This window comes from Petaurus breviceps, unplaced genomic scaffold (assembly GCF_028583685.1).
Source record: "Petaurus breviceps papuanus isolate PSGF00001 unplaced genomic scaffold, PetGlider_PUasm1.0 90654, whole genome shotgun sequence".
NCBI lineage: Eukaryota > Metazoa > Chordata > Mammalia > Diprotodontia > Petauridae > Petaurus > Petaurus breviceps.
In genome coordinates, this window is record NW_027187301.1 from 357432 (window position 1) to 382521 (window position 25090).

The 25090-nt window shown below is 37.3% G+C and overlaps 1 protein-coding gene across 1 annotated transcript in view; it reads right to left on the reverse strand.

Moving 5' to 3' along the window:
- Positions 1–25090, reverse strand: part of LOC138143691 (protein mono-ADP-ribosyltransferase PARP14-like) — a 49811-nt gene that overhangs the window by 16490 nt on the left and 8231 nt on the right. The window contains exons 5-9 of the mRNA XM_069064918.1: positions 22515–22751; positions 10322–12615; positions 5807–6043; positions 4167–4388; positions 1390–1477 (exon numbers count right to left, since the gene is read on the reverse strand). Of these exons, the coding sequence (XP_068921019.1) occupies positions 1390–1477; positions 4167–4388; positions 5807–6043; positions 10322–12615; positions 22515–22751 (3078 nt within the window). The remainder of the gene's footprint in view (positions 1–1389; positions 1478–4166; positions 4389–5806; positions 6044–10321; positions 12616–22514; positions 22752–25090) is intronic.

Here is a 25090-nt window from a genome sequence, read left to right on the forward strand (position 1 = left end):
TAAAATATTAAATAAAAAGAAGTCAATCAATTTGGAAAGAAATGAGAAGAATCACCTTTAGACTCCCTCATCCAACTGAGGAATCCACCCCTGGAGTCCTGTGGAAACTCTGGGATAGAAAAGTCATGTGAGGTAGAAGACAGAGGGCAGACAGACCTTGTAGATCCCCAGGGTGTCCATCATGGCATTAAGAACCTGATATCAGAAACATTGGAGAAAGAGCCTGGCATCTGTAGGTAGAGACTTCAGCAGGATAAAGTCCCAGAGCTCTATGGCAAGAAGGAACTGCTAGGCAGAGCCCAGACCTGTAGTCCCTTGAAATAGGACTTTCTCTGGGTCACTATACTCAGAATTAGACAGTCCCTTCTCCTAAAATTATATTGTGGAACTTAATCCCAGTGTAGGACCCCAACCTAGATAGTGAGGTAGACTATAGAGATATGTGAAACAAGGGAAACAGAGTAACATGAGAAATACCTCAGCTACCTCAAGGATAACAGCAGTTACTCAATAAGTCCAGGGGCATGATTAAAAAAAAAAACATGCCATGATCACAGGAAATGAAAGAGTAGCTGGAAGGAATGAAGTGAGAAATATAGAATGGAAACTCTAAGGATGAAAAAAACATCATGGAAAATTGGCACATTAGAACAGACAACAGAAAATCTCATTGAAGAACTGAGTGCCCCGAAAATTAGAATGGACAGAAAATAATGACTAATAAGATAACTATATATACATATATATTATATATATACTATATAAAAATATATTTTTCGTATATACAATATATGTACCATACACAATATATACTATATATTATATATAACATATATGCAATATACAATATACACTATATACAAGAAGATAACTAAATATGCATACTATATACACATATGTATATATAGTATGTATATATGAAACAAAATCTTGAAAAATAGAAGTAAATATTATATATATACATACATACACTCACATATATATGTATATATATCAAAGATAGGAAAAGGAAAACAGGTCAAAGAGAGGTGATCTAAGAACTACCACACTTCCTGAAAATCATTATTTTAAAAGTCTTGGTGTGACATTTCAAGAAATTATAAATAAAAACTGCCCATAATTTTTAGGACCAGAAAGAAAATTTAGAATTAATTGACCACCTCCAACAAGAAACCCCAAAATAAAAACTCCCAGGTATATCATCACAAAAATACGGAGTTTTCAGATCAAAGAAAGAATACAGCAAGGAATCTTGTATGTGCTTTGCCATCTTCTTATTGATGTCTTATTCTTCTTTATTGGATCCTCATTACTTTGCTTAGAATTTTAACTACTACTAAGTGGTTAGTAAGCAATAGTAAATTCTTCAACAGAATAATTTTACTAGACCTTTATCAATAGTCGTGGCAACTCTGCAACTGGTAGGATTTCCAATTTCATTTCCACTGTTCCATCTAGTGAATTCATCTGAAAATGCCTAGAAATAGAAACATCACTACTTAGTACAACAATTCTTGATAGAAACATATATCAAATTGTTTTCCAGATACACCCAGCAGGTAAACAAAGATTTATTTAGATGATTATTCATTACAGTGCAAGCTCCTAATAGAAACTCCATTCTTAAATCTTGGACAAGAAAAATAAAGGAAGCTAATCTTTTAGGTAGTAGAGCCAGGACTAGAATTCAAAGGACACTGCATTTGGAGTCAGAATACCTATGCTAATTCCCTAGTGTGCATTTTATTACTACCTGTGTGACCTTGGGCAAGTCATTTAACCTCTTTGAGCCTTAGTTTTCTCTTCTATAAAAATAAAGGGATAATATCAGGTGACTTCTTAGGTCCCTTCCGGTTCTATATGTGCTCTCCTGTGATTTTAAAGAAGATATTTTAGACTTCTAAAGGAACAGATTTGCATGTAGACTTATACGACTTTACTTAAGCAGAAGTCCTCAAAGATTTTGCCATAGAAGCATTTCTTAAGTCAAGCAAAGACTTAATAGAAATTTTATGATAAAATCTATTTAAATAATTGTTGAATGCTTAATATGAATGATTCTCAATTTTAAAATGCAATGAGAGCTGAGAATACAAGTAGAAAAGCTAGAGTTTTTGCCTTCAAGGAGCTTACAAACTAATGGAGGAGATAATGCAATTTAGAAAAACTATTTAATACATACTGCACGTTATTTTCAAAGCTACCCTGCTTTTCTGTGCTTTCTTCTAAGTTTTCTTTTGTTCTCTGCTGTGTACTTTTTTCTCCTTCTCTCCCCACTCCACCCTAGAGAAGGCTACCATTAGACAAAAATATGTATACGTGTGTGTATACATATAAACACACACACATATTATATTAATATGTAAAACCATATCATGAATACTGAATGACCAACTAAGATTCCAGAGGGCTGATGAGGGGGCATGTGTAAAGCCAATCATGCTACTTACCTACTGAGAGGTGATGGATTCAGGATACAGAATTTGACATACACTTTTTGGACATGGCCAATGTGGGAAGTTGTTTTGCTTGATTATGCACATTTATTAAAAGGGTTTTGTTTTACTTTTTGTTTTTTTCTTTATACATTTGGGGAGGGAGGAAAGAGGGAAATTATTTTGTTAAGAAAAAAAATTTAAAAGATAAGTCTTTGAACTTCAGAGTAGTTTAAGGGTGTTAGAATCACTATGAAATTCCCCCAATACATTGGCCCCTGATTATATTTGAATGATTGAGAAGAGTGAAGAAAATGGCAGGTGCTGTACACCTCCAGTGGGAGCAGAAACATTTAAGAAGGTAGCAGTAGCAGAGAGAGAAGATGCCAGCTGGAGAAGGTAACTGACATGAAGGCTTCAGTGGCTCTATTTGGAAGGCTGCTGACTGGCTGGAGAAAGGTTAAAGCTTATTAGAAGATGGATGAATTCTGCCTGTTGCCCTTTAGCACCATCTATAGTTTAAGAGAGAAATGCTTAGCTGATTTCTGTTGCCATCCTTAAATTTTACCATGAAGGCTAAGAATCTTAGCTATAGCTACATGGTAGTGGCAGTTCTCTGGGAACCTCTGACCTTCCAATGTAGGTCAAGTTGGGGTGAGCAAGTCAGAAGTGGGGGGAAGGGAAAGGGTAGGCAGGGAAGGGAAAGGGAAGACAGGGAAGGGAAAGGGAAGGGGAGAGGAAAGGAGGGAAGGGAAGAGAAGGAGAGGGGAGGGGAGAAGATAGGAGAGAAGATAGATACATTCCATGCAAGGGACTACACTATATGGTCCACACCAGGCACATTCTGCAAGTGCTACTTGTGAGACAACCCTTTTCCCTGCTGCACATTTTCCTTGTCTGCCTCAAATGAATTGAATGCTTTTCCTTCTCTCTGCTCCCTGGCTTCTTTCAAATTTTAGCTAAAATCCTACCCTCAACAGGAAGGTTTCCCCATTCCCTCTTAATTCTCGTGTATTCCCTCTATTAATTATTTCCAGTCTATCCTGTATATAGCTTGTTTGTACATAGGTTTTGTATGTACAGTTATCCCTTTCACATCATGATTTTTCCCATCACAATTTCAATATATTATGGGTTGGGCATAAGAAATTACGTGGAATTTTTTGGGGAGTTTTGCACAAGCTTCAACAAACAAAAAAGGCCAGTAGACAATATAGAAAAAGTTTATAAAGTCAGAAATGCATAATATATATATGTAATTGCATAGTATCAATATATTTTATCTTTCAATAATGCAAACACCCCAAAAAGAAACAGAAAAAATTCAGATTTCTTCTCTGATATGAAGGGAGGACAAAAAAATTTTACACAGATTTTCCAAACCAAAGGAGCACCATACCCATAAGCCCTAAGAAGTGGAAGGGATAACTGTATGCTTCCCCATTAGATAGTGAGCTCCTCAAGAGTAAGGGCTATCTTTTACCTTCCTTTGTATCCCTAGTGTTTAGCATAGTGCCCGGTACATAGCAGGTGCTTAATAAACATTCATTGACTGACTGAAATGTCAGAAGAAGGATAAATGGAATTCTGTTAGCATCTAGAGAGCTACAGAAAAAAAAATTAATTAAAAATGTGTTTATTAAGTTCCTATATGTGGAAGGAATCATGTTAAATGTAATACACTTCAAATAACACCACAAAAATGCTCCAAGCTGAGACAAAGGACCTTACCTTAATATTTTCTGTATCACTGGATTGCAACAGAATGTGGACTTCTTTTAAGGTTTTCAAAGGTCTTGTACAACTGAACTTAAACACTTGTGAAAGGATTAATTCAGAAAAAATGGCTTTTGGAAACATTGCTATTCCTGTTCCAATTGCTGGAAATGTGACTGATGTTAGAGAGAGAATCTCAGTAGTGTCCAAACATTCTCTGACTATATCTTCCATGATCTGAAAAAAAAAGTACGCACACATATGTGTGTATAAATGGGCATATTATATATGTGTGCATAAATAAGCATTGTTTATATTTATGTATGTATGTAAAATAAGACTCCTGTGAGAAATAGGTGATTTTGGGAATCGAAAATCAGCTCTATACCCATGAAATTGATAATTACTCTTCAGGTTTATTTAAGGGGCATCAGCATTTTTATCATAAGTGCTAACAGTGGATGAAGAGTGGCTAGAAACAGGCCTGAGGACAGAAAGAAAACTGGTACTTATGTGGAGTGTGGATAAGATGGTAGATGAAGAGATTGGACAATGGCATGGATGAGAGTCTGTTTGAGAGAAAAAACTGTGTGCACTGAGAAAGCAGTGTATACAAAAGAGAGTGCTAAGGCAAATGTGTAATGAACCTCAATCTTTGTTCAGTGAAAGCTCTGATCCAAAAAGGTGCTGTTTAAAGGATTCTGGGTCCTAGTACCCAATGCCTCCTCCTCCCTTCCCAACCCATCTCTCTGCAAAACATGCAATATATAGCAGCAAAAAAAAAAGAGTGGTGAGGAGATGACATTTATCAGATACATATCTCATCATATCTAAAGTGGGTATTTTAAAAAATTTCCTTCTAGAATGTTTTAGGAAGAGAGTACTTTGGTGGTAGAGAGAAGATGGCAACCTTTGGTATGGGGTGTGGGTGCTAGAAATAACCATGATGGGAGGATGTTTCCATTATGGAAGGAGTATCTGCTTTCTATGCCTTTGGGGATTAATGATAAATTTTAAAGGGGAAAGGGGGAAGAAAAAAGACAAAAGGATGAATAGAAAAAATAGGAGCCCATCACAGAGCTTCATATTCATTCAGAATAGTCAAGGGAAAGAAGAGAGCAAATTGAAAAGCCAAGAGAAATATCATACCCAGTGGGAGTTGACAGTGTATTAGGTGCTTCTAAAAGCAGTTGTATATTTGAACACTAGTGAGAGTAGAGCTATAATGCATGTAGGAAACCAATACATGAAAAACTAACACAATGTTATTACTCTACAGCAGCCTGTGTGTTTCTAGCAGGTGTCTTCTACATCGATGTGCTGATTGTAAAAGCTCCCCCCATGTCTAATGTGGGCACTAATCCCTATATACATGTTTATTCTTTTCACTGAAGGTATGTGTATTTGTGGGAAAGTGGGTTCAAAATTTAAGGGAGAAGTATTCTCTGATTGCTTGACTAACTGTGGTATTTCACTGAAAGTTTTTGTTTTGAATGAGGTGTCTAGCTGATTAGTAAAACTCAACATACTGTTGGGGGCTCACAAGCTATGATTTAGAGGGGATTCTTATCTATAAAGTCTCAAGAACCGGGAGTAACTTCTGGAGATGCGTGACTAATGGGACCTTGGGTGCTTCATTTAAAATATTTCTCTACCTTTTGTGAATGACCTTTTCCATTATCCCACACAGGAATTACTGCATGGAGAATGAAGATGCAGTTCAGATTACAGCCACTAGTCAGAAGAATAGATCCTCTTTTCATTTCCATTCTTTTCCCCACTTCATTTAATTCTACTTTGAGAGATGGACCGGCTTTCTTCAATATGGCCTGAGAAAGTGCTCCTCCATTAATGGGAAGATCCGAGGAAATGGAGTTGACAATAATGTCAGTCTTAAAGACAAAAATCAAGAATTTGTTAAAAATCAAATCATATCAACAGACATTCATTGACCATCTATCCTAAATTTAAGGCATCATGAGAAGTATAAGACATACTTCCTGCCCACAATCTAAAGGAGTGGGAGGACAACATGCAAATAAATATATTTTTGCTTCTGCTGAGTCATTTCAGTCATGTCTGACTCTTTGTGACCCATTCATACACAAAGAAGTTATGTACAGGATAACTAGGAAATAATTGAGAGAAAGGGCACTAGAGTTAAGAGGGGTTGGGAAAGACTTCTTGTAGAAGACGAAATTTTAGTTTAGGCTTAAAGGAAGTCAAAGAAGTCAATAGATGGAGTTGAGAAGGGATTGTATTCCAGGAATGGGAGAAAGCCAGAGAAAATGACCAGAGCCTAGAGTTTGAATGTCTTTGTGGAACTGCCAGGAGGCCAGTGTCAATGTGTGTCAGAGAGAAAGCTGTAATAAGACTGGAAAGGCAGTAAGTGACTAGATCATAAAGAACTTTGAATGCCAAAGAGACAATTTTGTATTTGATTCTGGAGGTGATAGGAAGTATTGGAGTTTAGTGAGTAGTGGGGTGACATGGTCAGATTTGTACTTTAGGAAAATCACTTTAGTGACTGAATGGAGGATGGATTGGAGGAAAGAGAAACTTGAGGCAGGCAAAACCACCAACAGGCTTCTGTAATAGTCTAGGTGATGAGGGACTGCACTATAGGGGTGGCAATATCAAAGAACAGAATGGGGCAAAGGTGTAATTGATAGGCCTTGGCAAGAGGTTGGATATGGGAGGGAATGAAAGATATTGAAAGTCAAGGATAACTAGTAGGTTGTGAACCTGAGTGAGTAGGTTGGGGAACTGAGTGGTTAGGGTGAGGGAGAATCAATATGTATGCTGAAGACTCATAGCATGGAGGCAAGAGTTGGGGAGGAGAGAAAAATGGTAAGCCTGTAATCAAATTCAGAGAAGGAATACCCTGGAGATTTGTAGACAACAATTACCAGGATTTTGATTAGGTAGAAGATATAAATAGCCTGAACATCAAAGGAGGAGAAGTTACTAAGTGTGGGCGACAGGAGGAGAACCTGGAAGTAGCCATGGAGGGCAAGAAGTGTTCTCACTCCCTTGCCTGAACCCAGTGAGCAGAGGAAAAGGAGTGAAGGTACAGCCAGTGCTGGAAAGAGTGCCCACTTCCAAAGGTCTTCCCTTTCAAAGGAATTTGCATTCCCAGAAATGTATGTGTTATTAAATAATGTCAACATCTGGTAGTTTATAGTAATGGAGAACAGAGGCCAGATAATCTAAAAATCATTCACATTTGACTTTTGAATGTGTGTGTGTGTTTCTGTGACATCACAATCAAATACAATCATGTTGCATATACCTCATAGGAGAAGCCTTTCTCCCTATCCTCCTCCTATCTCAACTCCTCTTTGCTCCCTTCCCAGGACTGCAAGAGAAACCATTCCCTCAGATTGGAATACAGTTTGCCTCCTCTTTCAAAATCTTCACTAAAGAGGAGAGAAATGTCCATTGTTTAATTTCTTTCTTTTTTTCCATTTATTTTTTGAGCCTGGGTCTCTCTATCTTGCCCAGGTTGAAAGTGCAGCAGTGACCACTCACATGCAAGATCCCATTCCTCATCTGCACATAAGCATTGCCCTGTTCAATTTTTGACTTAGGACAGTTTTCTCCTATTTCATATTGGTGCAGGACTTTGTGCAGACACTTCATTGGTTTAGCTCATTGTCTCTAAGAGCTCCAAAGCTCAATAGATAAAAAAAAGTCTCAGCTTCTCGACTGGCAGGCATTGTAGGTGTGTGCCACTCTGTGTCAGCCCATTGTTTACCAAATTCCTCTATATGGATAGTAAGCAGAGGTAGTTGAAGGGTTGGGTGCCTTAAATATGAATGGCAATCATCAACAAAATAAATATCTGAAGCAAAAGGAGAATGTTATTAAAAGTGGGAAGAAAAAGAGACAAAAAGAATCGGAAAGTAAGGCATGTTTATCAACTGGGAAATGGTGGAACAAATTATGGCAGATGGATTATTGAAATATTACTACTTAAAAAGAAAAGATTATTTCAGAGATCTTAGAAAGTAGGAAATAATGAAGAGTACAATGACCCCCCATGTTATAAATAAAAACAACTTTAAAATTAGTCTTTAGGACTTTGATCAAAGAAAGCTACTCCGTCTCAACATGACGTGTAATGAAGTATGTTGTGAAGAGGAAGGAGGAGAGGAAGAAGAAGGGGAGAAAGAAGAAGAGGAGGAAGAAGAAAAGGAAGAGGAAAAGGAGGAGCTATTTCACAAGGTGATTATGGGTTGGAGTGAGACAACAGACATAAAAAGAACTTGGTAAACCATAAAGTTATACAAATGTCAGCATCTTTATCATTATTCACATTTCTCATTATAGATTAAGTAGTCCCATCTGGATCTGAGGAAATTCACCTCTTACACATAATTGATCAAGTCTCCATTGGGAAAATGACTTGGTTAATTAATAATGTATTATTATCAGTAGTTTACAAAGTACTTCCCTCATAATAGCCATTTGAGGCGGGTCTCAACTATCATTAACTCTATTTTCCTGGTAAAGAAAAGTAGAATCCAGAAAGGTTAGTTTACTTGAATTTCTTGCCTCTTTTCATTCAGGCCTGGTTCTGTTCTTGACCTGTGCCTTCAAATACATTCCCTTCTTTTTTTTTTTAAGCAATTGGGGTTAAGTAACTTGCTCAAGGTTACACGGCCAGTTATTTCTGAGTGTGGTGTTGAGTGTCTGAGCCCGGGGTTCAATCTCCAGGTCATCCCAACACTGGAGCCGGTACTCTTACTCGCTGTGCTACCTGGCCGCCCCAAATACATTCCCTTCTTAGTTTTTCTTATGGGATTGGTGGTTGTAATTGTCTCTAATTCTAAAACCTTTCTGCCTGGCAGCTAGAGAGACATACTATTTATTAGGGATCTGAGGGATAATCACTGTGGTTACAGAAGAAAATTCAAAGGTATTGGCAATTCTTTTGTGATTTGATGAGAGCAGGGCATCTGCACAGGGTTCAATTGTCATCTCTATGTATATGATTCTGCTGAGCTAGTCACACTTTTCCAACTGCTTCTTGGACAGGCACCTCAAACTCAAATGTCTAAAATAGAGTACATTAATTTTCTCCCAAAATCTCTCCCCTTCTAAACTTCCCTCAAATTGTTGAAGGCACCACCATCATCCTAGTCATCCAGGTCTGCAACCTTGTTGTCATCCTTAAGCCCTCATACTCACTCACTCTTCATATCCAATCCATTTCCAAATGTTTTTTATTCCTTCACACCATCTCTTATATATGGACCCTTGTCTCCACTTACACAGCCACAACACTAGTTCGGGCCCTCATTACTTCTAGCCTGAAATATTGCAATTCTATTCTCTTTCATCTCCCTGCCTTGAGTCTCTCCCTTCTACAATATACCTTCCATTCAGCTGTCAAGGTAACTTTTCTAAAGGATATATCTGGTCATATAACTCCCATGCTTGAGGAGACACACTGGTCCCCTAACCTATTACCTTCAGGATAAACATAAACTTCTTTATTTGGCATCTGAAGCTCTTCATAACCTGGCCTCTTTCTATTTTTCCAATCTTCTTATACCTCACCCCAAATCATGTACTCTTTGCTTCATCTACACTGGCTTATTTGTAGTTCCTCACACATAACACTCTCTCTAATCTCTGTGCCATTGCAAAGGCTGTCCTGCATGCTTTGAATGCTCTGCCCCCATCACCTTGTCCTTTAATTGCCCTGGCTTCCTTCAAGACTGAGATCCAATCCTGCTTTGTGCATGAGGTCTTTCTGCTCCCCCTCCACTCTGCTTCTGTGTTAACTGCTAATGCCTTCATCTTTCAGACAACATTTGTATATTCTGTATATCTACTCTATGTAGCTAATTGACTCTCCTATTAACTGGTACCCTCCTTGAAATCAGAGACAAAAATCTTTCTTTGTTTCACCAATACTTAGTAAAATGCCCATTACATAGTTAGCCTTTAATAAATGCTTACCCCCCCCAAATAGATAAATACTTACAGATTGATATATACTCAGCTTCCACACACTCAGGAAAGTAGAATTTCAACTTCAGGCTATATCTTCACTAACCTCACTAGGATAACTTGCTGGAGGTGTACCTAGTTACATGGGAATTAGGCTACTTCAATTTCAAAATCACCTTGTGGGGTATTGGGTAAATGGTGATACCCACCTCAGCATCCTGAATATCTCCCTTCATCAACAAGATGCTTAGACCTTCTCTAGTTTGGATGGAAGTCAGCACATTTCCATAGTCAGCATTTTTTCTCAGGTTGGTTTCCTGGACTTCTAATTGTGTACAAGGCATTGAATTATCATCAAGGAAAAGATCTTTAAAGATGTTTTTCACAGCTTTGGAAAGAGCTTTAACTGTCTCCTCAGATGAATCTACAAGATGAATCTTCTTCAAGCTATGTTTATTTTGGGAGTCCTGGAAGTTTTCTTTGATGGCCAGGATGATGGTCTCTGCACACTCTTTTAAGGGGAAGCCAAAGATCTCAGAACCAAGAACTGGGATAGCTATTGAAGTGTGCCCATAAAATCCAGCCAGATAAAGACTCTCTGTAATAGCATTTTTCAGTAGCTGCACACATCTGTGAGCATGTTCTTGCTTCCACTGGAGGCCAACAGCATGAATCACTTGCTTATATGGGAGCTGTCCAGCGACTGAGACAACAGCACAGCCAGGAGGAATCTTACGCCTTTCCTGGATTATCTTGTCACAGTCCCTCTGTAGCTCTGGGCCTGCTGCCTTAGAGAGTTCAGCTGCCAGGCCTCTACAGTGTTTTAGGTCCTCATTTGCTGCATTCACCACCACATCTGCTGAGAACTGGGTTAAGTCACCTTCCTGAACAGTTAAAAGGATGCCACATTCTAAAGTTGTCTTGCAATGGACCTTGTGCCCATCAATGCCATTCATGCTGCTTTCCTCTCCCTCTTCTTGTACCCTAATTGAACAACTATACCTCTCTTTTGCTTCCATTTTATAAAACCATTCTCTGTCTTTGAACAAGGATTTGGCTCCCAGTTTTGCAATGCTAAAATTTCTAACATGTATTGAATCTAGTGTTTGTTTAACCACGGCCACTCCTTTCATTACTTCTCCTTTTGGACCACTCAGTGAAATGCCTCTTTGGTTGGCCAGAGTTTTGAAAGTGACCTTCACGTTCTTTTTATTTAGTTTTTTCCAGATTTGTTTATTTTCTTCCTTTATATACTGGATAACTGCTAGAGATTTCACAGAAACCAACTCCTGTACTTTTGTGTTTTTTTCTATAAATTCATCAAGTTTGCGGTAGCTTTCACACACTGGACTAACACAACCAGCAATTATTATCTTAACTCCAGTGTCTGAATTTTGCTGTTCTATTATTACAGTCTTTGAGGAGCAGTTGTATTTCTTATTTAAATTGCCAGTGAGTGTCTTCCACTGAAAATCATTAAGAATCCCACTGTCTACGATGTTGATGCACTTAAAGTCCAAAGCTTTCTTCATATATTTTTCAGCTTCTGAAAGAACTTGGGGAGAGGAGCCAATCAGCATAACTACTTCACCCTCTATCTCATAAACAGCAGGAATATTCTCATCTTTAAAGAGAGATTCAGAGAATGTCTCACAGTTTACTTGCTGCAGAAACTGAATGATCTGAGGAGGAAAATGGAGGGGTTTCTGAGCCAAGTTCTGTAGCTTCTCTAGAATTTCACTCTTTCCTTTATACACATCTCTAGCTAATCCAGTCAGGCAAATGCTCCTTGTGAGGGCATCGTAAGTGACTTCCAACTCTGGGTATTCCTTGTGGAGAGTCTCTTCTAATCTGTTGTTGTGTAAAATGAAGAACCTTCCAGGACACATGGTCAAGTTCTCCTTTATACTTTGTTTTTCCCTTTCTATTTTTTGGGTGGCCCTTTCTATCAGAGTCTCTATTTGTGGTTTTGTTCTTTGTACATCCTTCTGTCTCCCCGCTATGATAACTGTCTCCTGAAGCGTATCAAACTCAGTCAAAATGTTCTCATTTTCTAGGCTGTCTCTGATGGCTTCCCACACTGCTTGGTTCACATTATACTTAGTAACATGGTATTCAGACATAAGACAAGAGAATCTCTTTGAAACATCTTCACTCCAAGTCTTGACTTTGTGGCTCTTTGTTCTTTGGCTGATTAAGGTGGCTGAAGGACTGAGTGTAATTTTTGCACTGTGTGTAATTTCTGACTCTTTACAATTAGGTTGGGGCCATGTTAGCTCACAGTGATCTCTCTCCATGGTGCTATTTATTGCTCCAATTACTTGATCATCTTTCTGTAAGAACTTCAACAGATAAGGCTCTATTGGCACTGTTAAGGGCTCTGGTAGCTTCACTGGTGGCTTTGACTTTCCATATACAGCAGTTCCCAAAGTAGGGTAGTATGGAAATATTGAAATGGGACTGTTGTTGAAGAGAAGTTTATTTGTCAATATGGTGTCAAGCACTAAAAAAGAAAAAAATTATGAAATTGAAAATAAAGAAAAATCTTTAAATTAAAAGGTTCATTCTCTAAAAAAAAGTTTGGTTGCAATGAGATGTTTTAATTTAAAAGCTATCTTCTTTTTATAGAAAGAAATACTTACTTTCATTTCTATTTAAATAAAGTTAATTGCTAGTCACTTTACACTTTTTCTGTCACTTGAATTTACTATTTTCCTTCCAAATATATTCATTCACCAAGTGGAAGCCAGCTGTAGCAGCAAGTACCCCAGCATCCCCTGGGTGGCTGCCAAAACAGGTTCTTAGATCTGCTTTTCTAAAGGAAAGCAACTCAAAATGGATTAACAAGCTTGCTTTAATCAATCAAACACATATCATTTACCTAGTTCAGGGGAAAAAGGTCAGCACCCCGAACTTCAGAGTATACAGGCAGAAGTTACAAGACAGAGAAACAGATCAAGCAGACAGGCTTCCAAACTGTCCAACCCTTACATCCATACCAAATCACAGTTACCAGAGAGGGAAGCATCAACATCTGGGTTTTCAAAGCTGGGGGGCTCTCAACAGCTGCTCAGAGTCTCATCTGGTCAAATCACATAACACTTCTCAAAGTGAGCCCCAAAGCAAAGCCTCACATCAGGGATTATATAGTCTTTTTCTGGGTCAGAGAATGTAACCACCCTCTTGACCCACTGCCCAATCACACATCATCAAGGTATGGGCATTCCTGACAACCAAATATCCTGCCACAGGCTCCATGTTCACATTCAGCCTATTAGGGGCCAGAGTATATTTTCAAATCAAGGAAGGTTCTCAGAGTAAACCTATCAAAGGGCCTAGGGGCAGGGAAGATCTTTAAATTTGCATTTCCATCACACCAGCTTGTTACAATAGCATTAGAAACTAACTAATAATAACTCAAATATATAATTTAAGAAGTATTTGTTTCTTAAGTACAAAATAAGTTCTTGGAAAGGGATGCTCAGCCTAAAGTTTGTTAGCTTATGTTGGCAAATAGCATATGGTACTGCAGAGAAAGGATATGTCATGAAGTCAGGAGAGCTGGATGTGAATCCTATCCTAGCTCTGATACTGCCTAGCTGTGTCTATGGCAAATCACTTAACTTCTCTGACTTGAGAAGGCTCCTCATCTGTAAAATGGAGCTCCTAAAATTTGTATCACCTACTTTGCCAAATTTTTGTGAGGGATGCTCTTTGAAAATGTTGAAGTATTCCATAAATGTGAGGGTATTAAATTTTTTTATTTATGTCCTTTGTTTTTTACATCACCATAGTTTCTCCCAGTTTCCCCCTCACCTTTTCAGAGAGCCATTTTATAGGACAAATAGTTCTTTTCAAAGAAAAAAAGAGGAAAAATCAGAAAAAAATACACTGATAAAATTTAAATACATGTGCAATATGCAATACCTGTGGACCTTCTGCCTCCACAGAGGGGTAGGCAGAGGGTGTCCTCTTATATTTCTTCATTTGAGTCATGCTAGATCTTTCTAATTTTGTTACATTCCCTTTTGATATTTTTGCATGTGCTATTCTTTCTATTTGCAATATTGTAGTCATTGTGTTGGGAGTGGGACAGCTAGATGGAGTTATTGTGCACAGAGCACCAGGCCTAGAGTCAAGAAGACCTACGTTCAAATTTGGCTTCAGACACTTACTGTCTGGGTGACCCTGGGCTTAACACTGTTTGCCTTACTTTCTTCATCTTTTTGGAGGCAATCGTGCTTAGGCGACTTGTTCAGGGTCACATAGCAAGTAAGTGTTTGAGGCAAGATTTGAACTCAGGTCCTCGACTCCAGGGCCAGTGATCTATCCACTGTGCCACCCAGCTTCCCCACAATCATTACTTCTTAAAGCATGGTTATATTCCATTACATTGATACATCACAATTTGTTTAAACATTCCCCAATCTATGGGCTTCCATCTTGTTTCTAATTCTTTGTTATCAGAAAAAGTATTACCATAAATATTTTGTTGTATATGGGGACTTTCTTTTATTATTACTTCCTTGGGTTATAAGCCCAGTAACAGAGTCCCTGGTTCAAAGGGATATTTTAGTCACTTTACTTGTATAATTCCAAATTGCTTTCCCAAACGATTGTACCATTTCACAACTTCACTAACAATGAATTAGTATGTCTATCATCTCACAACTCCTCCAACATTAACTGTTACCACTTTTATCCTCTTAGTCAATTTTTGCTGCATGAGATGAAACATCAAGGTTGTTTTAATTTCTTTCATTACTAGTAATTTGAAGTACTTTTTCATGTGGTTACAAATATTTTGTAATTTTTCAGTTGAGACCTTTTAAATCATATCCTTTGGCCACTTGTCTATTGAGGAATTGTGATTAGTCTTTTTAAAAAATTCAATCTCATCCTCAGTTCTAAATTCACTAATTGACTCCTCTCCTTTCCTCATCCATTGAGAAGGTAAGAAAAGCAATAGCCATTACAAATCATGCAAAACAAATTCTTACATTAGCCAGAGTTACTAATTCTTTCAAAGTTATCTTCACAATATTGCTGTTATCATATAAGTTGTTCTCCAGTTCTGCACACTTCACTTTGCTCCAGTCTATGCATCTTCCTAGGCTTTTCTGAAACCTTCACCTTTATCATTTCTTACATCACAATAGTATTCTATCATATTTAGATATCATAACTTGTTTGGCAATTCCCCAATTGATGGGCAATCCCTCAGTTTTCAGCTCTTTATCAACATAAAAAGAGCTGCTATAATTATTTTGTATATATGGACCCTTTTCCATTGATCTCTTGATGACATAGAACTAATAGGGATATTGTTGGGTCAAAGAGTATGCATAGTTTATCAGCTTTGGGTGCCATAGTTCAAAATTACTTTCCAGAAATGGTGAATTAGTTCAGAACTCCATTAATAGGGCTTTAGTGTACCTGTTTCCTCATAGTCCCCCAAACATTTGTCTTTTTTGTCATCTTAGTCATTCTGATGGGTTTGAAATGATACCTTAAAGTTATTTTAATTTGTATTTCCCTAATTATTAGTGATTTAGAACATTTTCATATGCCTATTGATAGATTGGAATCTGTCATCTGAAAAACTGCCTATTCATATCCTTTTACAATTTCTCAATTGAAGAATTGCTCCTTTTCTTGTAAATATAACTCTGTTTCTGCTATATCTTAGCAATGAGACTTATTAGAGAAACTTGCTGCAAAGATATTGTCCTCCAGCTTCCTGCTTTTCTTTTGATTTTAGCTACATCAGTTTTGTTTGTGGAAAACCTTTTAATTTTATGTAATCAAAATTCTCCATTTTACCTGCTGTGAACTTGCCTATTTCTTCTTTGGTCATGAACTCTTCCCCTGTTCATTCATCTGACAGGTAATTTCTTCCATGTTCCATTAATTTGCTCATTATGTCACCCTTTATGTATAAATCATGGACCCAGTTGGAGCTTATCTTGATATATAGTGTTACATTTTGGTCTATACCTAGTTTCTACCAGACTATTTTCCAGTTTTACCATCAGTTTTTGTTGAAAAGTGAGATATTGCCCAATAGCTGGGGTTTTAGAGTTTATCAAACACAAGGTTACTATATTCATTAGTTTCCGCATGTTATTTACCTAATCTATTCCACTTATCAGTTTCTCTATTTCTTACCCAGTAGCAAATTATCTTGATAATTACATCTCAGCAGTATAGTTTGAGATCTGGTACTGCTAGGACCCCTTCCTTCCCATTATTTTTTCACTGCTTCCTTTGATATTCTTGACCTTTTATTCTTTCAGATGACTTTTTGTTATTATTTTTGCTAGCTCTGTAAAGTAATTCTTAGTAGTTTGAGTGATATGTTACTGAATATAAATTACTTTAGGTAGTATTGCCATTCACCCACAAGCAATCAAAATTTCTCCCATTATTTAGTTGTTTTTATTTGTGTGAAGATCATTTTAAATTTTTATTCATATAATTCCTCTATGTGTCTTGTCAGGAAAATGTCCAAGTATTTTATACTGGCCATAGTTATTTTAAATGAAATTTCTCTTTCTAGCTCTTCCTGGTCAATTTTGTTGAGAATGTACAGAAATTTGGGTAATATGTATGGGTTTATTTCATATGCTGCAGCTTTGCTGAAGTTGTTCATTGTTTTGATTCATTTTTTAAGGTTGGCTGCCCAGAGATCTCAAAGAAAGTCACCATATTTTTTACAAAATCTGGTACATTTGTTTCTCCATTAATTGTGCTTAGCCTTTAAATTTGCTTTTCTTTTTTTATTGCTATAGCTGGCATTTCTAGTATAATATTGTATAGTAATAGTCATAATGCATATCCTTACTTCACTCCTGATCTTATCAGGAAAACTTTTAGCTTATCCCCATTACAGATAATGTCTGCTCTTGATTTTAGATGAATCATATAAACACGAAAAAATCATGTCCAGGCACTCTGTCAATTATACTCCGTCTATGATGCCTGGTGATGATAAAGTTCTGAGGGACTGTATGTATCACCTCTCATATAATAATGTAAACAGTTTAACATTGTTTAGTCTATGATTTTTCACTCATGTTTACCTTTTTTTTTTTGCTTTTTTTAGAGGGCATTTGGGGTTAAGTGACTTGCCCAGGGTCACATGGCTAATTTTTGTGTTAAGTGTCTGAGGCTGGATTTGAATTCAAGTCCTCCTGACTCCAGGGCCATTGCTCTATTCACTGTGCCACCTACTTGCCCCTCATGTTTACCTTTTTATATTTCTCTTGACCAGGTTTGTATGTCAAATTTTCTACTCTGTTCAGATCTTTTCATTGGGAATGCTGGGAAGTAATCTTGATTTTACTGGGTAGGTTATTTTTGGTATAAGCCTAGATCCTCTCCCTTCTGGAACATCATATTCTAAACTCTCCACTGCTTTATCACAGTGTCTGCTAAATCATGTGTGATCTGACTGTGATTCTTCAACATACAATTTTTTTCTTTCTGATTTCCTGTCATTTTTTTCTTGACATGAGAGCTCTGCAATTTTGACCATAATATTCCCAGAAGTTTTATTTTGGAATTAGTTTCAAGAAGTGACCCTTAGATTCTTTCCACTTCTACTTTGCCCTCTCATTCTAAGACATCTGGTCAGTTTTCTTTTATGATTCCTTGAAATATGATGTCTAAGCCTTTTTTTTTTTTTGCTCATGACTTTCAGGTAGTCTATTGATTTTTAAATCATCTCCAATCTGTTTTACAAGTCAGTTGTTTTTCCTAAGAGATATTTCACATTATATTCTTTTTTCAGACTTTTTTCTTGATTTTTTAAATTTCTTAATATCTCATGGAGTCATTAGTTTCCATTTGACCAACTCTAAATTTTGGGCAATTATTTTCTCTAGAAATGTTTTGTACCTCTTCTTCCAAGATGTTAATTTTCTTTTCATATCTTTCTTCACTAATTCTTGTCTCTTTCCCCATTGTTTTCTTCTACTGATCTCATTTAGTTTTTTTTTTTTTAAGCAATTGGGGTTAAGTAACTTGCTCAAGGTTACATGGCCAGTTATTTCTGGGTGTGGTGCTGAGTCTGAGCCCGGGATTCAATCTCCAGGTCATCCCAACCCTGGAGCCAGTGCTCTTACTCGCTGAGCCACCTGGCCACCCCTAAGCAATTGGGGTTAAGTAACTTTCTAAAGGTTACACGGCCAGGTGTTTCTGGGTGGGTGCTAAGTGTCTGAGCCCGGGATTTGATCTCCAGGTCATCCTGACACTGGAGCCAGTGCTCTTACTCGCTCTGCTACCTGGCGATCTCATTTAGTTTTAAAAATCATTTTTTTTTTATTTTAAAATTCTTTTAAATTTCTTTTAACAATTCTTTTAAAATTTTAACTTTTGCTCTTTTAGGAATTCTTTTTAGATTTGGGTCTCAGCTGCATTTTTTCTTAAAACTTTGCTTGTAGATGCTTTCAAGTAATTCTTTTCTTCTGTGTTTGTGTCTTGAGCTTCCCTGTGACCATAGTAGCTCTTTATAGTCAGTTTCTTTCTTTGCACATTCTTCTAGCGTTACTTCTTCACTTTGGACTTTATTTTAGTGCTTAGCTTTGTGTACTTCTGGAAGAGGTATCTGGTCTGAACTTTTGTCCCCATATCCTTCTGTTGCTTACACTGCTCTGACTGGAGGTCCACAAGGTTTCAGTGTTCCCAAAGAGATGTGATCTGGTGGGGAGGGGGAGTCTGTTCCCTGCCTGTTCCTGGTCTCAGTCCTGAATTTTCTTACCCTGGTTTGGGTCTATTGGCTTGTTTATGGTTGGGAGTTTCAGTAGATTGCTGTTGGATTCAGTTACTGTTTGTCAGTTGGGCAGTCCTACAGGCTCAGAGAAACTGATCTGCCTGCCATCTCTCCTTTGGTCTAGGATGTTGCTCTCTGCTCTTGGCATCAGATCTACACAGTTACTATTTGCTTCCTGGACCTTGTTCTGTTCACAGTCACAGCTAGCCTGTTTCCCAGTTTTCCCAGCTGTTTTTTAAAATCAGATAGAGAATCCTTTGTTAAATAATATGCGTTTTCTACTTTATCAAACACTGTTATTGAATTTCATTTTGTTCTGATTTTCTTTTATCTAGTATGTTTACTGATCTACTTTTCTATTTTTTAAACCAGCATCAGATAGTTTTGATGACTACTGCTTTATCATATAGTTTAAGGTCTAGAAGTGCCATTCCCCATTTGTCTACTTCTTTTCATTATTTCTCTTGGCTTCGTCTAAATCTTTTGATTTTATTTTTTACAAATGGATTTTGTTAGCATTTTATTTAGTCCCATAAAGTAAGCCTTTCATAATTTGATTGGTAGAGTATTGAGTGTAAATGTATTTTGGTGGCATTATAATTTTTGTTATATTGGGATGGTCCAATCATGGGCACTCGGTATTCTTGCAGCGATATAATTTATTCTTTATTTCTTTAAGAAGCATTTTGTAATTGAATTTATACAAAGTTTTTTGTTTGTTTGTGTGTGTACTTTGGCAGATCAGTCTCCAAGTATTTCATACATTTTGTAATTATTTGGAATGAGATTTTCTTCTCTATTATTGCTTCTTGGATTTTCCTATTATTATGTAAGAATGGATTTATTTTTGAGGGTTCATTTTGTAGCCTGCACCTTTGCTGAAGATTTCAATGGTCTCAATTAGTATCTTTGCTGATTCCCTAGGATTTTAAAAGAATGACATTATATGTGGGGATCAAATGGGGATAGTTTTATTTCCTCTATACATATCTTTAGATTTTTAACTTTTTAAATAATTGTTGTTGCTAATATTTCCAAAACTACATCAAATAATAATGGGAGGCATGAGCATTTTTGTTTCACTCTGATATTTGTTGGAAAAGATTTTCATATATTCTATTGTATGTAATGCTTGCTTTAAGTTTTTTATATTTATTTTTGATTATTTAAAAGGATTTATCTATGCCTATACTTTATAGAGTTTCTAGCATCAAAGAGCATTGTACTCTGACAAAGGCTTATTTTCTCTTTTTTTTTAGATAATTATATGATTTTGATATTTTGGCTTTTAATATGATTATGTTGATTATTTTCCTAATGTTAAATCATCCTTACAATCTTATTAGATTCCTTAGAAAAATCATTGTAGTCTATTTGATAGGATTTTTGTTTAAATTTTAAAAAATAAATATTCATTAATGGATATAGTCCTGTGTTTTATCTTTCTCTGGTTTACATATTAGGACTACATTGTCACCTAAAATGATTCTGGTAGGATACATTCTCAATTTTTTGAAAATAATTTGTGAAAATGAAAAATGCTACCCACCTTTAGAGAAAAAAAACTGATGGAGTCTAGATGCAGATCAAAGCATACTATTTTTCACTTTATTTTTGGTGATATTTTTGTCTGTATGTTCTTTTATAACATGACTAATATGTACATATGTTTTGCATGATTGCATGTGTATAACTTATATCAACTTGCTTACTGTCTCAGGGAAGGGGGGGAAGGGGATGGAGGGACAGGCTTTGAAACTTAGAATTTTTTTTAAAAGAATGTTAAAATTGTTTTTACTTGTAATTGGGAAAAATAATAAAATATTATTAAAAAAAGAAAATAACTTCTGAAAAAGGGTTATCAATTGTTCTTTAAAAGTTTGGTAGAATTCTATGAATGTGACAAGGATCAAATCCTATCAAGACCAGGAGGGTTTTTTCTTTGGTGGTTCTTGTATAGCTAGTTCTATTTCTTTTCTGAGATTGGGTTATTTAATATCTCTTTTGTCATATTTTTGAAGTGATTTCTCTATTTCTTTCGTGTTCTCAGTTTTGTGAGTTATTATAATTATCACTAAATCAGTTGCCTGAACAATAGTTGTTTTGTTAGTTGTATTTTTTTAATCATATTTGATGCCTTATATATGTAATGAATATACATGGTCAATGTCAGTGGCTCTTGGAACATCAAGATAGCTTACAACGAGTCCAGAAGCACCTTGTTGGACATTAACCATCAATACAGGATTGCATTGTGAGTGTGCAGGGGGTGTATTATCATTGGTCCCCTCTTTCCCCTCAGAAGTAGTATTGTTGTATTCTGAGAGCAAAAGCCAACTTTCTATATACATCTGCAAAATCCAGTAGATGGATGTCTACTATAAACTTGCCAATGAAATTGAAAATAAGCAATCATTGAACAGTTCCAGTACTTTAGATCCTGCTGGCACTACTGTAAGGGTTATGGGATTTAAAGATCTTTCATGGGGGCGGCCAGGTAGCACAGCCAGTAAGAGCACCGGCCCCAGAGTCAGGATGACCTGGGATCGAATCCGGGCTCTGATACTTAGCACCATACCCAGAAATAACTGGCCGTGTAACCTTGAGCAAGTTACTTAACCCCAATTGCTTTTAAAAAAACTATTTCATGCCCCGTTGGACTTACTGATGTAGCAGGAAGTGGTGGGGCAAGAAGAAGCAGAAGCCAAACTAGAGTTCCTGCAGTGACCTGTGGCGGCAGCAGCAGCGGCCAACAGAGGCAGCGGTAGCAGTAGTGGTAGTGGCAGAGGTGGAGGTGGAGGTGTGAACCCCGTTTTTTTTGAGCCAGCCAGAATTTCTGCTGAGGACTGCCAGGTACTGGAGCTGTGGGGAGCTGGAGCTGCTGGGGGCCAGAGCTGCTGGAAGCATTCCTGGACACTGAGTAGTTGCTGTGAGTGGTGAGAGAAGGACCTTTGCCTGAGGTAGCCTATTCTGTTTTAAAGGCTTGAGAATGTAGGTGCTTACTACATTAACTACATGTGCCAATTTTTCAACTACTATGATAGCTTTGACTTTCTGGTTTTGGGACTCAGTTTTCTGGTATTTTAATGAATGTTCTAGCTTTATCCCCCATGTAGAGAGTCTGGTATATTTTGTGATTAATAACCACATCCGCATATTTATAGTTGCTGTAGGCATTGTGAATATTGCATTGCTGATACAACTACCTGTGTGTTAGGCACCAGATCCTCTCTAATCAAGTAAAATCACAGGAATATAAACACACACACACACACACACACACACACAAAACAAATAATACAACTCCATATAATCACAGGATTATTTTGAGGTACAAATGCCATAATGACTATAAGAGCAATAGCAATGTCAGCTACTGACTTTGTAGTTTAAGGGTCTGGGTTCAAATCATTCCTTTGACACTTACTACCTTTGAGACCTTGTTGGGGAAGTAATTTATTCTCCCTGGACCACAGTTTCCTTATGTGCAAAATGAAGGTGCTAAACAAGATGGTGATGGAGGACTAGTCCACTTCTAAATCTAAATCTTATGAAATTCTAGAACCTATGATAGAAAAGCAACCACTTTAAATAAAATCCAAGATAAAGTTAGCAATAAATATAATTACCTTTGTATGCATCAAACTCAATCAGGGCAGAATTCTCCTCTGGAAAATATTGAACTGTGGTTACCGGTCCCCCTCCATTTTTTGTGTTTTCAAAGAAAAGAGTGATATAATGTTCATTAACACCTGGGGGTAGGTTTTCCACCAGAATAGTCTTTGTCTTTTCTAGAGGTGATGCAGAAAATTTAAGTTCTCCTACTTTGTAATTCTTCGTACAAATAGTAATAAGTGTTGCCACATCTGCAAAGAAAAATGAAAAACGGGGGTTGCATCCTTAGCTTTAAGTTGTGGAACATGTAAGAGCTAAACTCAGTAGTAAAAGCTAAATTTCTAAATGAAAATTCACACATCTAAAATAATCTTTTTTTATTTTTATTTTATTTTTTGCTTTTTTTGGAGGGCAAATGGGGTTGTGACTTGCCCAGGGTCACAGACTAGTTTTTGTGTGTGTGTGTTAAGTGTCTGAGGCCAGATTTGAACTCAGGTCCTCCTGACTCCAGGGCGAGTGCTCTATTCACTGCACCACCTAGCTGCCCCCTTTTTTATTTTTATTTTTAAAAATATATATTTTTTTGGGTTTTGGAGGGTAATTGGGGTTAAGTGACTTGCCCAAGGTCACATGGCTAGTAAGTGTTAAGTGTCTGAGGCTGGATTTTATCTCAGGTCCTCCTGACTTCAGGGCTGGCGCTCTACCTAGCTGCCACCTAGCTGCTCTACTGGCACCACATAGCTGCTCCTAAAATAATCTTTAGGAAATAATTGTGATTTTGGAATTAATATGCTTCTCTGTGCCCATGCAGCACTTGGATCTAAATCAGACTGGGGAATTTCTTCTTTTATAAGGAGTGGGGGTACTTCCTGACATCAGATATTGACTTCTTGCCCAACATTTGATAGTTCAAAATTCAACACACGTTGATTAAAATGTCCACTATGTTCTAGGTTCTGTGCTAGAAATTAGAAGTATTCATAGATCCTGCTCTCAAGAAAATTGAAAAAAAAAACAGTCCTACACAAAGAACTACCCAGTAGAGAGTGGAATAAATGCTATGAAAAATACAGAAACACAAAGAGGAAGAGAGAGCTTAGCTGACTGAATCATAAAACAATATATGAAGAAAGTGGCCTCTGAGGCATTTCTACTCAGAGATTTTCTCTGGCTATTTCCCCTGCCTGGTATTCTCTCCCTCCTCATTTCCACCTTGTGGCTTCCCTGTCTTTCTTCAAGCCTAAGCAAAAGTATTACCTTCTTCAAGAAACCTTCCCTAACCCTCCTTAATCCACAGTGCTTTCCTGAGACTACCTCCAGTTTATCTCATATATATCTTGTTTCTGTATAGTTGTTTGTTTATTGTCTTTTGCCTTTTGTAGTTAAATAACTTGAAAAGATCATCTACAACAGGTTCCTCCACATTCTCTCTTCTCGTTTCTCAATTCCACTGAAATTGCTCTCTCCAAAGTTGCCAATGATCTCTTAGTTACTATATCTGAAGACCTTTTCTCTCTCCTCATTCTCCTTGACTACTCTGCCATCTTTGACACTGTCGATCATCATCTTCTCCTGAAAACTCTTTTATTTAGGTTTTTGGGACACCACTCTCTCCTAGTTCTCCTCTTATCAGACTTCTCCTCAGTCTCCTTTGTTGGATCCTCATCTAGGTCATGCTCTCTAATTGAAGGTGTCCTACAGGTTTCTCTTTTGGGTACTCTTCTCCCTGAATACTACTTCACTTGGTAATCTCATCTGCTCCCATGGATTTAATTATCATCTCCATGCTGATGATCCTCAAATCTACCCATCCTGCCCTAACCTCTCTGCTGGCCTCCAATCTCACATCTCCAACTTCCTTTCAAATATCCCAAACTGGATGTGCAGTAGATATCTCAAATTCAATATATTCAAAACTCAACTCATTTTCTTTCCCCCTAACCTCTCACCACCATCACTTCCCTATTACTGAGGGCAATGCTTTTCCCACAGTCCTTCAGACTTTCAACCTAGGAGTAATTCTCAGCTCCTCACTATCTCTCATGCCTATATCCAATCTATTGTCAAGACCTGTTGATTTCACTTCTGCAACATCTCTCAAATAGATTTCTCTCCTCTGACACTGCTACCACTTTGGTCCAGGTTCATATCCCCTCATGCCTGGACTATTGTATTAGTCCACTGGTGAGTCTGTTTGCTGCAATAGCCTGATGGTGCTCTATTCCCACTCAGATCCATCCTCCATTCAGCCACCAAAGTGATTTTCCTAAAGTGCAAACCCAATGATGTCACCTTCTTACTCAATAAACTCCAGTGGCTTCCTCTCACCCTCAGGATCAAATACAAAATCCCCCATTTGGCATTAGTAACCTTCATAGCCTCCTCCTACTACTCCAGTCTTCTTACACTTTACCCATTGCCACATATTCTTTGATCTAGTGACACTGGAATTCTGTTTATTCCACAAACAAGACACTCCATCTTTTGGCTTTTGGTATTTTCTCTGGTTGTTCCCCATACCTGGAATGATATGTCTCCCCATGTTTACTTACTGCCTTCCCTGGCTTCTTTTTAGTCCAGTAAAACCCCA